General features: G+C 36.7%; 1 protein-coding gene across 1 annotated transcript; it reads left to right on the forward strand.

Annotated features, from left to right (window-relative positions):
* Positions 1-1,958: 1,958 nt before the first annotated feature.
* Positions 1,959-14,669, forward strand: LOC146148569 (uncharacterized). Its single transcript, XM_083388069.1, has 7 exons — positions 1,959-1,998; positions 11,141-11,209; positions 11,425-11,490; positions 11,562-11,630; positions 12,502-13,493; positions 13,956-14,098; positions 14,624-14,669. Exons 1-7 carry the CDS (start codon positions 1,959-1,961, stop codon positions 14,667-14,669), a joined length of 1,425 nt encoding a protein of 474 aa, XP_083244195.1.
* The last annotated feature ends 1,325 nt before the right edge of the window (positions 14,670-15,994 follow it).

A 15,994-nucleotide genomic window follows, 5' to 3' on the forward strand; every position in this document is an offset into this window, starting at 1 on the left:
GCCTCAGGCTGATCGTTGCATTGTTCGTAAATTTGGTTAGATTTTGCTTTAAAATGCAATTCTGTTTCAGCTACAATTGCCTCGTCATATAGCTTTAAAACATGTTTGCGGATATCTTGGCTAACACCAACCTTGTCGCGCAAATAACGTGTTAAGTCATCTTTAAATGTTCATTGCATAAAACATGGTTACAGCCGGTAAAGGCATGCAATGCCCCCTTATGCATGGCTTTTTCATTGTCCGATCCAAATATAAGATTTTTAAAATCTCCATTTAAAATAACACTTAAATATCCAAAAAAGTCGAAGTAGCTTCATAATCTGATTTGTTGTGCAAAAATAAAGGTCCGAAAAATACTGGATGTTCTCCTGTCCGAGTCCTAATCAAGGCCAACTGTTTAAAACTTGTGACTGTCACGTATATTTGACCTAAGTTAAATGTCTTATCTGCTCCAAGTACTGCATTTCCGGGTAAACAAAATTGCCTAATGTTTTCTATGTGGTTGTCAACATATAAATGAATGCAAGTGGGTCTTTCTTTTCCATGGGTTACTTTCCTCACAAAGTTGTGTGTAGCAGCCATGTTAATTACCTGTAAAATGTCGTCTGCATAATTTTTTTGGTAAGATTGAAAACCTCCTTTTTGCTTGTCATTATATTTTTTTCGGTGCAATTGCTCTAGGTTTCTTACGCCATCGGTGAAGCTTTCTGATTTTTGCAAATGATCATAAAGTTTTTTTGCACCTAAACCCTTGGACATACCGTCACTGATTTCTTCCAACACTTCGGGGCGAGTTCTAACATACGCTTGTTTCTTATGCTTGGAGTTACCGTGATGTACATGTCCTGGATGTATTCCTATATATTCTGCTATGAAAATAGACGGAAAATCTTGATTTAAATATTTCTCGAGCCAGGTTATTTTTCTTTTATATGATTTATCACTTGCTAATTTGGCGTAGTAAGTTTTAATTAGTCACTATTATTTTATCATCGTTTGGTTGTGGCCGCAATGTGGTATATGTTCCTTTTCTCGGGTTTCTAATACATAACTGCTTCTTAAATTCTCTCACTTCGATCAATTTGTTCTCCTTCTTGTAAAACACTGTTCTAGTATATGTTAGCTCCAACTCCCACAATCGTCATTAAACTTTCTATTGAATCCTGACTTCCTTCTATTAACCTTCATGACGTTACTAACAATATAAAAAAATCTTTCTTTTTTACCAATAGGAATTTTTTCCAGCGGCTTGGTGGAAAATGTTGCAAGTAAATTTACGGCTTGGCTCGGTGACATAAATGAGTCAAATTCAAAGGGCCCTTGAAGGGCCGACGTCTCATTTTCCTCTTTTTCAGACACAATTTCAAAAAAACTTGAACTGGAAATTTCCAAATCTTCCGTACATAGCGATTCTGAATTTGAATCTCTGAACGCCTGTAATTGATTTTTACGGACATGTTCTGGTTTGGGGGACGACGAAAGCTGATAATTTTTCTGAGCCTGAGAGGCAAATTGATACTGCATTAAAAAGGCAATTACCGTCTGCGCTGGTAAGAAGAGGTGTCCACTTTTCTGCCAAGCCTTAGTCGGTTAAAATAGCAGAAGCAAACGGGTCTTCTGGAAGGAAATCAAACGTCGAATGCGTATCGCAAAAAAATGGCTGTTCGGGTAGTAAGCCTTTAGCAGTGGCAATATTCCGAAGAAAATCATTTCCGTTGTACGCCGCCTAAAAACAATAAACAAAATCATGAATTTGTGTAGAAAAGTACAACACCCACATCAGGCGCATTTTTTTACCTGTTTGAAAGTTGGTTAAGAACGTCCACATAAAAGAAGCAGTTTTTAATACAATCCAATATTTACGGCGTGTTTATTTTACTGTTAAGAAACAATTTAAACATTTTTTTACCAATAATTCTCTGGGTTAGTTGTCTAATTTTGGCTTCATTATGTTTATAATGGCTCTTACAGCCCGGGTGAAAACAATGCTCGCCAAAAGTAAAAACAAAATTACAAATTGTGTTTCGTGATGCTGAATAAGTTTCAACTTTGAGCCGACAAATTTAACAGAAAACCTAGGCAGGTACATTAGATGATCTGTTGCGAATTAATGTTAGCACACCCTCTAATAATACTGTTATAAATTTAAAATATTTTAAGTTTTAATTACAACAGCAATTAAGACTCCCGGACATTTGTGCTAATAAAAGAAATAAAGAAAAGAAACATTTTACTTATATTAGGTGAGCTTTAATTAAGCCACGTAAGAAGGGTTTTGAGGATATATATATTTCTAATCATACAATGTGGCTAAAAATTAAACCCTTTAAACGAAAATAAGGTTTCATACCCTGTGTTATTTCCATAGATATATATTTTTTTCTGTTAGGTCTATATGCTCAAAATCATGTTTGGACTACGTCATACCTGATTCAATATTATCATAGTAGCACAATAGTTGTATTGGTCAACTTTTATATCACCACTTTCAACTTGTGACTTTGTCTTGAGTTATTCAGTAATATATTATTTTTTATCTGTAACAAACCTAAACGAAACAAGCAGATTTGTTTTGTACGGACATATTTGAGCATAGTTTTATACGTAAACCGAAGGCAAGTCCTTTAAACTAAGCGTAAGTCCTTAAACTAAGGATAAGTGCCTTAAACTGGGAGCAATTCCTTTAAACCAGAGGTTCTTAACCGGGGGGATCGACTTCAATATTTTAATTTTTTGTAGTGATTTTAATGGTTTCGTTTGGGTTAGGCATAACTCCTACATACAAACTCTGTTTTTTGCCAACTTTAACATTAAAACTGCAAAACTTCTAAGTTTTTTTCAGGGCCGTTACCGGTTTTCTGTCTATTTGTAATACGCATATCATCGACGGTATCACCGCCCGATTAAATTAACTTATAGATAAACGATAAAAGCTAGCGCCCTTTCGGACTATTTTTCATCCATATTTTATATATGATAACAGGCTATAGCAACAGGGTGAGTCGAACTTTTTTTGCGCGAAACTATATTGTTTTTGCAATATTGCCGTTGTATTGTGTGTCTTTTGAAACACCATATAACGCAATGTTTAATATTTGCGATTGACATTTTTTTGCGCTCGACATCATACAACCTTACAACTGTGGAGTCAATGCCCTCAATCACGTTTATCAAAATCATCTCGATAAAATCAATGTGTCTAGCACGAGCAATCTGTTGTGTGCCCAATGCGAAACGCCTCTTGAGTTACAGTTTAGCCAATACGACAAAATAAAACTCAATTTTTTCGCGCTTCGCGCGACGAACATTACCCCTCGCTATTTTCATGATGTTTCAGTGATTTTAATTGAAAAATGCCAAATTGCTTTTCGTAGGGGAGCCAAGGCCTGAGAAAATTACCAAAGGGGGGCGCGGATGATAAAAGGTTAACAACCACTGCTTTAAACTGAGGGTAAGTTCCCTAAACTGAGTGCAAACCCTTAAACTGAGAGTAGGTCCCCCTTATTTGGATGGTTAACTGTGCGCGCGCTCTTTCAGTTGCAAGGCTGGGGCTATAAAATGCAGAGTTTGTTTGAACTTCTTTCAAATTTGGTTTGTTAACCAATACGTATTTCATATATATTTCAGATGGAAACAAAAAAATCACCCTCACGACCTTGACTTTGTAGTAACTTTTAAACAAAATATATTTAATTAACTTGTGCGTATGCGATCTTTTTAATCACGTTGTTTTTTGGTAGAAATTCAAAAAAGAAAGAAAAATATTCTTTGTGTTATTCAATTTTTTTGGCAGTAGGTGCGTTAGAATTTATTAGGTTTACCTTTAGAATGTTACTTAAATGAATTTTGTCGTTACCTTTTTGAGAGTGTCCAATACAGCGAAATTAATAAATAACAACTCAGAACATGCTTTTTTAGTGAAAAGTTCGTGACATAATTCATTAACACACTAAAAGTTGCGTTGTTAATAAGACCGCAAGAATTATGAATTATTGCAGAGCTGTTTGTTCACACAAATGTTTCGTCAATTTTTGAATTAAAAACTTTTGTGCTAACTGTTGTCATACAACAGGTAAAAATACAAATATTGGGGCCTTTTTAAACTGCCAAAAAATAGATGCCTAATTGGTATACATCGAACAAGTATTATTTAAGGTGCTATCCTAATTTAAGGTGCTATTGTAACAACACAAGATAAAAAAACTTGAATTTTAGCGACAGGCTATAGCTAATACAGCAATTGTGACGAAATAATAGCATCAGTTACACGCCGGTTAATCAATCTGAATGTTATAAAGGCATAACCCCAAAACTATCTGAACGGAAATTCATCTAAAATGCTTTAAACAAAAGAAATCGTTTAGCCTCTCCGCCTTGTATTGAAAGCTTTTTATTACGTTTCTGGCTACGGTTAAGGCAAGATCGATCTTATTTTACCTCGCATGAGAATTCCTATATCACTTAGAAATACTTTTATATCTTTTTTAGCACAGCTAGCTAATATTTAACAGCTAATTAAATAGTTTGCAAACAAAAGCAATGAAAAACAAACCTAACAATATTTATAATATCAAAACCTACATTGCACTACACATTCAGCTCAAATTTGGACATGTCAACGCTTTCTAAAAGTGTGCCGTTGAGTAGTACAAACGTTGCAATTATCTGCAACATTTTCTTGGGTGAAATGTTTTTTTTATTTATTCTACCGCACGCCACAATTAATGCTGGACTAACTACAAACTGAAAAATGCTTTCCTTGTGTACCTTGCGTTCCTAGCGATCCTTGCGATCCTTGCGATCCTTGCGATCCTAGCGAGCGATCCTAGCGATCTTAGCGATCCTAGCGATCCTTGCGATCCTTGCGATTCTAGCGATTCTAGAGATCCTAGCGATCCTTGCGATCCTAGCGATCCTAGCGATCCTTGCGATCCTAGCGATCCTAGCGATCCTTGCGATCCTTGCGATCCTTGCGATCCTTGCGATCCTTGCGATCCTAGCGATCCTAGCGATCCTAGCGATCCTAGCGATCCTAGCGATCCTAGCGAGCGATCCTAGCGATCCTTGCGATCCTAGCGAGCGATCTAAGCGATCCTAGCGATCCTAGCGATCCTTGCGATCCTAGCGATCCTTGCGATCCTAGCGATCCTTGCGATCCTAGCGATCCTTGCGATCCTAGCGATCCTAGCGATCCTGGCGATCCTGGCGATCCTAGCGATCCTAGCGAGCGATCCTAGCGAGCGATCCTAGCGATCCTAGCGATCCTAGCGATCTTAGCGATCCTTGCGATCCTAGCGATCCTTGCGATCCTAGCGATCCTTGCGAACCTAGCGATCCTTGAGATCCTAGCGATCCTAGCGATCATAGCGGTCCTAACGTTTTTTTTTTTTTTTTTTTTTTTTTTTTATTAATAAAATAGATAGCGAAAAACACAAACAAGAAAAACAAATCAAAATAGTGAAGCTCGCAAGCAGCTAACGACCATTTACTTTTGTGCTTTGTCATACTTCCTCTTTTTAACATAGTCGGGACAGTGTCGGCATATTTACATTGATAAATAACATATCGCGCGCATAAAAGGACACAATTCACAAATGTTTTGCACGGTTCGTTTTTGTGTACTCCAAAGAGTAATTGCTCGCGGGAAAAAACACACGATATTCGTAGTATAGTACTTAACCACGCACTCACGTTTTCCCAGTATAGACACGTAACAGGACACAAATAAAACAAGTGGTACAGGGTTTCCGTGGCCTTTTTGCAAAAAGTACATTGGTTAGATTCGGTTTTACCAAACAAATGAAGGGAGTCATTTGTAACAATTGCGCCCAAGTTAAGCTTTATCTGAAAGCTTCTTAGTTTGTTTTCGATTGTTGAATTGTAGAGGCTGCGGTAAATTTTTTCCCATGGCACACGATGCACTCCCGCAATTTAAGGTCCAGTGCCATTTTAATTGAGCTTTTGGAGGTAAGAGAATTGTTGTTTGTATTTTTTCGTAAACCGATTTGGTGGAGTTATACTGCTGGATAAATAATTTTAATGTTTGGGTTCTATACGATCGGAAGGTTGTTGCGAATCCCATTCTTCTGGGAGACTCGATATTAATTTTATGAATTGGACAAAATCTGTGTTGTTAGGTATAAAGTTAAATTTATTTACTAATGTGTCATATTGTAGATACTCGCCGTTTCTATTCAATAAATCCTGGTAAAAAATTATATTGGAATCTATAAGTGATGGCATAAAAAAAACATTTGAGCGGAATTTTACTTTTTTGTTTAGCCAAAGCGGACGGCTGTTTGACTTTGGATCTATAATTTCCAAGAGTTGTTTGCACGCCGTTATTGCGCAACGTAACGTTCGCATAGGAAGTATACGCCTTGTGATTGCATTGTTTGTTCCTATGTTCCCATTAAGAAGCGCTTCTAATCTTTTACCTTGGATAAAGGGGCCTTCGATTTGTTTCCAATCAACTTCCGCCTTTTTTTTCAAGTAGTTTAGAGATCCATTTCGTATGTAAGGATAACAAGTAATTATCTATATTGATCATTCCTGCCCCCCATTTGCAATACTCGCACTCAAAGTCTCTCTTTTCACCCTCTCCCATTTGGACCCCATAAGAATGTAGAGGATTCGTTTAACTTTTGAGATAAAGCATTTGGGTATATTAACCAGGAAAACACTCATTTTAAAGGTTAAGATTGGAATCATGAGGGTCTTGATAACTGTTATTTTTCCGAGAAGAGAGAGACCCCTCGCGGACCAAATATTTGATAATATTTTAATTTTTTTTCTATATGCTATATTATGGTCGGACATTATACCGGGGACTATGTCTACATTTTTAACGTTTTCGACGAGAGATCCGTCAATTAAAAAGAAATCTAAACGCGATGATGCCGCTGGTAGTTTCTGAAGCCTTGAGAACTTTTTAACGGTTGGAAATTTGTGGCGAAAAATATCTGTTAGTTTGTAATGTGTCATATATTGCAAAAGACTTTCTCTTGCTTTTCGGTTAAGATGTTTTTTACTTCCATTTTGATCTAGGACATTGTCCAGAACTAGATTAAAGTCCCCTCCCATGATTATTGGGGCATCGGAAAAGCTGTCAAGTACGGCGAATAAATTGATGAAAAATTCTGGATCGTCCTTATTCGGTGCGTAAACATTAACAATTACTATTGGGGTTGCATTTATTGTAATTTCAACCATTAAGTATCGACCTTCTTGGTCTACCCTTGTGCCTGAGACGGAATAGGATAAGTTTTTCTCGATTAGTATTGCCACCCCTCTAGTGCTTGAGGTGCCGTGCGCCCAAAACGCTTCCCCTCCCCATTCCATACCCCATAACTTTTCGTGCTTAGCACTACCATGGGTTTCCTGCAAAAGGGCAACGTGACACTTTTTACGACGTAAAAAATTAAAAATCGATTTTCTTTTCATAGCAATGTTTAAACCTCGAACGTTGTGTGAAATTTGCACTCGCCAGGGGGGCGAGCGGCTATCAATCAGCACTCGCCCGGACGAAATAACACTCGCCAAATTTGTTGGCACGCAGTGTGCAAATTTTTGTCCTAGCGCGATAATTTCTAGGGTTATAGTTAAGCTGTCTTATAGTTTCTGTACGTAAACATTAGTTTTTTATAAAAATCTGGTCGTTTATTTAAAACAATGTTTTTTAGCCGAAATATTTTTAACAATCTTTAGTGAAAATAAAACACTAATAACTTAGTAGCCACGGCCAGCCTGTTTTCCATTTTTCTAAAAATCCTCGCGCTCTCTTTTTATTCGTATTCTGGTTTTTCTGTGCTTAAAGGACGTTTTAACGCAGGTTGCTTCGCGCCACAAACAAAACACCACATTTTGCCTAACAAAGTGGTTACTGATTGAACAGCAAATAATGACTAAATAAAATAATTGTAAATTTACAACGAAACCATTCTTTCGCACAGTTAACAACCACATGCACCCGAGGTTTTGTGCTGCCTAATAGAGGGTCGTTACAATTTTCCAAGGGCGTCTGCAATGGTTTCGATTCGTATCTAAACATACAATAATTGCAAACTAAATGATTTACAGACAGTTATATTTTAAGCTTTGGCTTGGTTGACCGACGTCCGATATGAACTTTAAGAGATCGCAACAACATACTTACGTAGACTAATTGCCAACTCTAAGCTATAGTTGCGCGTAGGCGATATTTTTTGAAATATCGTAGTGTTAAGTAGGCCGTTTCGGTCGCTTAAAACATCTTTAAAAACACTGCTTACAAATATTATTAAAACTTAATGTTACCAAAAACTTCAGCGATTGCTTATAATTTTCTAATACAAACAATTTAATAAATACAAAAAAAGTAAAGTCTTATCGCTGGGTGCATCGCCAGTCCAATAAACTTTTTCAAATGCGCCAGCGGCCGGGTTAAACATTTAAAAAGTAACAACGTTTAAGGTAAACAATCAACCTCATAACTAAGTCATTTTTTAAACGGGGACAAAGAGTCCTTATTACGAGCTTCGAACGTGACTTCGATTAACCTTATTATGTGTGTAGTGTTAAATGCATTAGCGCCTTAGTGTTTAAGGAAATAACTGGCCCTAAGTAATATTTCGTTAGTAGTGGTGCTTAACACAAGTTGTCCTTCACCTACTAATTAAATTTCTCGCCGAAGCCAATCGCCAGTCGGGCGAGTATGGGTGTCAATCGGCACTAGCCCGGAGCGTTTTGCACTCGCATTGGCGAGCGGGCGAGTGCTTAAGTCCAACCCTGTGCTGATAGAAATATACTTCGTTTTTACTGGCACCAGAAAATATTTTTTTTTAGTGCAACAAGGCAACGTCAAGTTAGGTAAAATCAACTTATATGATATACAAATCTTTGGAATGGCCTTTTTGATCAGTCTAGTTAATGTATTTATTATGTACATTTAACTATGCTGGTTGGTAACGCTGTTCTGACAACAACATTTCTTAGCATTTATTTTCGTATAATAGTAACAGCAGCAGGTAATAGCAAGGTTTAATTGAAGCTATATGCATAAGTAGAATCATGTATTTTATTCAATTGCTTTTAATATCTCATGGATGTCCTGAATTAGTTGCTGTGTTTTATATGGTGTTTGTCTGTGTCATCCACTAACAAACATTGGCCACCAGATCACCAGATGCCCAATCCATCACTAACTGGTGTTCAAATGGCAAAATGTAGGATACTATCACATTCCAGTGCATTTGTTTGTTTATTGTCGTTACTCTGTTAGGAAAACATATTCGTGCATAAATAACTTCTCCATAATACAAAATCTCTGCAAATAATTACTATTTTCCACACAGCAGCAACTCTGTTGTATTACAAATAAAAAAACAACCATAAATAAGGAAAACAAAGGCAAATGACACTTGTAATTAAACAAGAAAATAAAAGGTAAATTGGTAAAAAGTTTATATGTTGTCAACATTTACAAAATTACACCTATTTCAAAACAGTATAACAGTACAAATAGTTAGTTGTTTTAAAATAAGTGTATCACTGGAATATTTTCCTAAGATGTGAGGTATCTTGTATCAAAAAATGTTAAATTAATGTTGAGTACAAAAGAAATATTTGGTGAAAATTTTAAGTTAATGCACAAGCAATACAATGTCGTTTAGAATACTATACAGAAGATATATTTTCGAATTAAATATGACTGTTAAAAAGTGTGAATGAAACAACTTGCAAAATGCAAAGTTATAGGTTAAAAAACAGCAGTACCACAAAAACTACAATATTCCATCATAAAAATGCTTATTTCAGCTTTGTTTGCAACTAGCTGACCTTAAATATTCTAATTACATCTTATTTATAATTTAAAGTTGACGCAAATGCTTCCTGGTTTTAACCGAAACCCTATTTTAAGTACAAAATTAAAGTTGTAACAGTACTGTTTAACAACTTCTCGCTCCAAGTATTTGAATAAATTGCGAATAAAAAATGATTATAGATATTAATTAAAGTTAACTTAAAACGAATAATTAGCTTCACAATAGATTCTACAAAAACAAAGCGCGAAAACACGTAATTGAAAACAACGAATAACCATTGGAAAAGATAGGCGCTCGCAACTGTTTATCTGACTCACGCAACGCCTCTAGTGGTGGAAACCATCCCATTGCGCTATCCAGGTTTCATAGAGATGAGTGAGTGAACCGCTTTTGCTTGCAGGTTCGGTTACGGTTCGACTCCTTGGTTACCGGTTGAACGCGGAAATGTGCAACTGCAAGTTCCTGTTGGCACTCATGTACCAAAAGCTAGTCAGCAAATAATTTCTGGCAGATTATTTCAACGTCAAAATAAACTTAATTACGTATATTTTTTTCGAAAAAAAATTTTACCACCGTCTTGAGAATGGACTATATTTCTTAGATTTTGAAAAAAAAATTAATATTCGAAAAAATATTAATATTCAATATTAATATTCGCCATAAAAAATAAATTAAAAATTTCATCCCAGGTTGAAACTCATATTTTTGAGTAGCGCAAGAGTAAACCTTTCCAATGATGCCTCGCTTGCTATAAATTTGTTGGGGAGTAAGGGTTTAATTCGGCAAAAACCGATATTAATATTCTTGACATATCGCGATAATTTTTGAAAGTCTCTAGTACCCTTATTAAAAATCACAATCGAACGAAACTTTCACACGTTCATTTTTAGAGGCGTAGTTTGCCAAAGAACAAATTTAAAAATTTTAAAGTTTTAAAAATTTCATATTAATCTATTAATAGTCCCGATATCGCGATTTTTCACCCCAAAAACATCCGACCACAATAGGCACAAATAACTTTCATCCCACCATAAAACCAAACACATTGCATAGACATTGATCTCACCTTTCCAATGATGCCTCGCTTGCTATAAATTTGTTGGGGAGTAAAGGTTTAATTCGGCAAAAACCGATATTAATATTCATGACATATCGATAATCTTTGAAAGTCTCTAGTACCCTCATTAAAAATCACAATCGTTCCAGGGGCACCAAGGAATAAAGCATCGTCCGTTGTATCGAAGTTGGTTTTTGGTTTTCCCGCGAACGTGGTATGTCTGTGAATAAGCTTGTGTAATTAACAATTTTTAAACACTGCTTTGTGTATTTTCTTGTAGAAGACGGTTGGAGCACGGACATTTGCTCCACCGACCAACGGACCGAGGAAAAAGGTATCCACCAATGCGGTAAGTGTTTTTTGCAAAACTATTGGTTGTCAAAGTAGGTGTGCTGAATCATCTAACTATATTTTCTTGTAGAAGACCGTTGGAGCAGGGGCATCTGCTCCTTCGTTTAGCGGGTCAACGGAAAAGGTACCTACCCCTGGGGTGAGTGTGTTCTTTTGCAAAACTTTAATCATCTGTCAATGCTTAGTTTAAATCACAAATGTATTTACTTTCAGGGGGAGGAAAATGGGTGGATAGTCGTGGGTTCAAGGAGGTCAAGAAAAGTCACACCCACCCTTGCGGTAAGTTTTGTTGCAAAACTTTTGGTTGTCAAAGTAGGTGTGCTGAGTCATCTAACTATATTTTTTTTTAGAGGTCCGTTGGAGCACGGACATGTGCTCCTTCGACCAGCGGGCTAAAACAGGAGGACTCCAAGCCTGTGGTAAGTGCTGTGGTTCAACTCTACATTGTCCTCAATACTTTAGTAGTTTAGATTGGATCGTCTAACTCTGTCTTCTTGTAGAGGACCGTTGGAGCAACGACCTCTGTTCCATCGAACAATGAGCTCGAACCCACGAGTGCTTTAACAGATTATTATTTTTGCAGAGAGATTCAACGAATTTATGGCGGTGCCCTTAGTACAGTATCGAATGATGATAAGATAAAGTCGATAAAGGTCGCCATTGAATCGTTCGATTTCGATCCTGCGTGTGGTAGTAGCTGGATAACTTTGTTAGGTAAACTGAAAACAAAAAAAATTACAAAAAAACAAATTAGAGATGAAGTTCGTAAGCTTAAGGGTTTTTTTGCTAAACATGGTGATGAATTTAACAAGGTGCTGGGTCAGGAGCGGTAGTCCGTTGTGGAATGTTGTAGTACAAATGGCGCTGTGTTGTACGAGGGCAGTTGTGGCAACAGCAGCAATGCTTCGGATGTTGATATCAGTGATAATTTGCCTTGTGCTATACCCGTGTTTTATGAAAGTGGTTATATTGGCAATGTGTCGTCTTGTGACGGAAATGAGTCAGCGTTGTCTGAAAATAGTAGTTGCGAGTTTTGGGTCCCTAAAAAAGATATATTAAAACAACATACGTTTGAACTTTCTGAATCCGATTGGGTTCCGTTAAAAAAATCTGTCGTTGGTCGAAGCTTTACAGATAAAAATTGGGTTGACGTGTTTCGGCAAGCACTTAAAAAAAGTAACCCGTTCTGTAGTTTTGGCTTTGCAGGACATTTCTGGAATCAAAAAAATGATAAAACCCGTGCTTTTAATTGTAAAGCGTACTGTACGTTCGAATTTTGCACTTGTAAAGCTAGTATCGATTTGCGAAACAATACCGACAAAACATTTGAGGTGAACTACACAGGCGATGTAAAGCACAGAAAAGGCGATATCGTTGCCTGCAGGTTGAAGGGTGATAGAAGTAAAGCCATGCAGGAAAAGTTGGCTAACATTTTGCCCCGCCGCTTTAACTTAAAAAATTTAGACAAGTTGGACGACGAAGTGGAAGAGTCAGGCAATCGCGATAACGCGCCTATTTATAACGTTTTGAGACAAGCGAGAGCAGAGGGAAATAAAATAAAACTTCCTTCCTGCAACGAGACCGACGCGATAAAGGCAATGCAGGTTGCGCAGGCAGAGAAATGTGCAGAAAGCAAGTCCGCGTTACCAGGGACCATTCGATTTCATTCAAGCATTCCAAGTAGCCTTATGCTTTGGTCGTTGGATAATTTACGCATTTTTCACGAAAGAACTAAAACGGATATTATGTACATTGACGCAACAGGGGGAGTCATTAAAGCTTCGGAAAAAAAAGCGCCCTATTGCGCGTATGAAATATCTGTGCGCCACCCAAACAAGGGAAAAGCCCCTTTGGCTGTTGCGACATACGTGACCAACAGTCACAATATCGTTTCCATTTCGAATTTTTTAAAAATGTTTTATTCGGACGAAAATAAGTTAGTTGGAAAAACCGTTGTGCGTCAAATCATTTGCGATGGAAGCATGGCAATTATTCGATCGCTTTTGTCAGTTTATATGAATGAGGATTTGGAAGCCTATTTAGACCGTTGTTTTAATGTGGTGTCAGGAAAAGCAACTGATAGGACTTTTAGCAAGCCCTTTCTTCATTTGTGTGGCAGTCACACGATGAAGAATATGAAAAGCCTTTGTGGCCTTCTTCCTAAACGAAGGCAAGAGGCAATGTATGTGATGGGTTTGTTGATGTGCGCGGAATCTCTTGATGCGATAAACAATATTTTGTTTCACATGGTAATTTTATTTACATCTAAAAATGAAATGCAGGTAAAAATAAGTTGGAATTGGTTAAAATCCAAAAGTGAACGCAAAGATGATATTTCTCAACAATTTGTTCTTGCCGAAAGGGATGCGGGGGAGAGCGAACTTGAAAATGACCAAACCCCAATTTCAACAAACCCATTTGTCAGCTATTTTAGTAAAACCCTCAGCAGAGCAGGAAAGGCAGTCAAGGATAAAAAGGCAAATTATCATAACGAATTTTATTGTCTAGAATTTATTGAAAAATTTGCTGTCAATTGTTTGCCAAAAATTGCACTTTGGACAGGTTTGATGCTAGGCGACTTGGGCCGGCATGGAACGGACGATTCGTATAAACGCGCATCCGAGTTTTTCAATAAGTTGTCTAGGAGTGCAGATCAGAACTTATCTAAAGATAATAGGACACAAGGGGTCGTGGAAAGAGTCAGCAGGAGTTAAAAAAAATTTGCACAAGTGTACAACGATCAGAGCGTCGCTTTAGTTCGAGAGTTCAGAGACAATATAAGGCTGGCGCAAAAGTCCAAACGTAAAAGAGCAGTCGTCCAGCCACAGGAAGAGGAAAGCTGGGCTAAGAAGCCAAGAACCACAGGGCCAGATAGGACTATTGGGAAGTATCTTCAAGCTCCTTCAAAGGGTTTGAGAAGCTCTAGTCCGAACAAACGCGGAAAATCGACAATCAAAAACACGAATAAGGGCCACGATTGTAATTCCAATTTGCCTGTTAGTTCCTGGGGACGCCGTTGTTGTGGTGTAAAATATCAAACCAGTTTTACCATGAATCAAAATGATCACCTTGAATTATTGTCAAAAGACACATGGCTAAGCGATAAGCATATTGATTCGGTAATGCATATAATGGCAACACAATTTCCTCAAATTGGAGGGTTACAAAGCATTCATGCTTATGAAACACCGTTTCATTTTCCTTCAGTAAATTGTCCTGTCGGAAAATTTGTTCAAATTATAAATGTTCATTCAAACCATTGGGTAACGGCGTCCAACATTTTTTCAACGGAGAGTAATTCCATACAATTATACGACAGTTATTATAGCGAATATAACTCGGACGATCTATTCAAGTTGTCCAAACTTGTCTACTTAAAAAATTTAAAAAAATTAAATTCGAATTTCCCAAGGTATGCCAACAGAAGGGAAGCTCCAATTGTGGTCCTTTTGCAATAGCTTTTGCAGTTGCAATACTATCCGGCATCAAACCAGAGCAGGTAATATTTAAAGAGGCAACATTGCGCAGTGACATTCAGAAAATAGTTTTAAATCGTTCTGTTGCAAGAAAACCTTTAGCTATACACACTAGCATTTACTGTAATTGTAGATTAGCCGATAACAAAGCGCTTTTCTTAATAGAATGCAGCAGTTGTAAGGAATGGTTCCACAGGGAATGTGTTCAAACACACGTTCCTCAAGGGGCAATTGATAACAACGACGAACCCTGGTTTTGCAAACAATGTTAAAAAACAACAACACATGATGAACAAATATTTGGTAAGAATATTTTTTGTAAACTTTTAAATTGGTAAAAAATGAACAACAAAAAATAACCCAAATTTAAAAGTATGTTTGCTTATTTCTGTTGTTGCGTGGAAATAAGTGTAATATATCTTTTATATTTGTGGAAACTATCTTCAATAAGTAGCATTTGTTCTTTGACAAACTACCCCTTTTGGGGTAAAAAATCGCGATATCGCGACTATTACCGGTAATAGATTAATATGAAATTTTTAAAACTTTAAAATGTTTAAATTTTTTTGTTCTTTGGCAAACTACGCCTCTAAAAATGAACGTGTGAAAGTTTCGTTCGAATGTGATTTTTAATGAGGGTACTAGAGACTTTCAAAGATTATCGCGATAAGTCATGAATATTAATATCGGTTTTTGCCGAATTAAACCCTTACTCCCCAACAAATTTATAGCAAGCGAGGCATCATGGGAAAGGTGAGATCAATGTCTATGCAATGTGTTTGGTTTTATGGTGGGATGAAAGTTATTTGTGCCTATTGTGGTCGGATGTTTTTGGGGTGAAAAATCGCGATATCGGGACTATTAATAGATTAATATGAAATTTTTAAAACTTTAAAATGTTTTAATTTTGTTTGTTCTTTGGCAAACTACGCCTCTAAAAATGAACGTGTGAAAGTTTCGTTCGATTGTGATTTTTAATAAGGATACTAGAGACTTTAAAAAATTATCGCGATATGTCATGAATATTAATATCGGTTTTTGCCGAATTAAACCCTTACTCCTCAACAAATTTATAGCAAGCGAGGCATCATTGGAAAGGTTTACTCCTGCGCTACTCAAAAATATGAGTTTCAACCTGGGATGAAATTTTTAATTTATTTTTTATGGCGAATATTAATATTGAATATTAATATTTTTGAGAATATTAATTTTTTTTTCAAAATCTAAGAAATATAGTCCATTCTCAAGACGGTGGTAAAAATTTTTTTCGAAAAAAATATACGTAATTAAGTTTATTTTGACGTTGA

Source organism: Ascidiella aspersa, chromosome 4 (assembly GCF_963924565.1).
Source record: "Ascidiella aspersa chromosome 4, kaAscAspe10.2, whole genome shotgun sequence".
In the NCBI taxonomy this organism is placed as follows: Eukaryota; Metazoa; Chordata; class Ascidiacea; order Phlebobranchia; family Ascidiidae; genus Ascidiella; species Ascidiella aspersa.

What these genes read in the sequence shown, in the direction of transcription:
- LOC146148569 (XM_083388069.1), top strand. Translation starts at nt 1,959, where the DNA reads ATGGCTCTTACAGCCCGGGTGAAAACAATGCTCGCCAAAA. An exon ending in GAAAACAATGCTCGCCAAAA is followed by an intron (nt 1,999 to 11,140) that starts GTAAAAACAAAA and finishes ATTTTCTTGTAG; the next exon opens with AAGACGGTTGGAGCACGGAC. An exon ending in AGGAGGACTCCAAGCCTGTG is followed by an intron (nt 11,631 to 12,501) that starts GTAAGTGCTGTG and finishes GCACTTGTAAAG; the next exon opens with CTAGTATCGATTTGCGAAAC.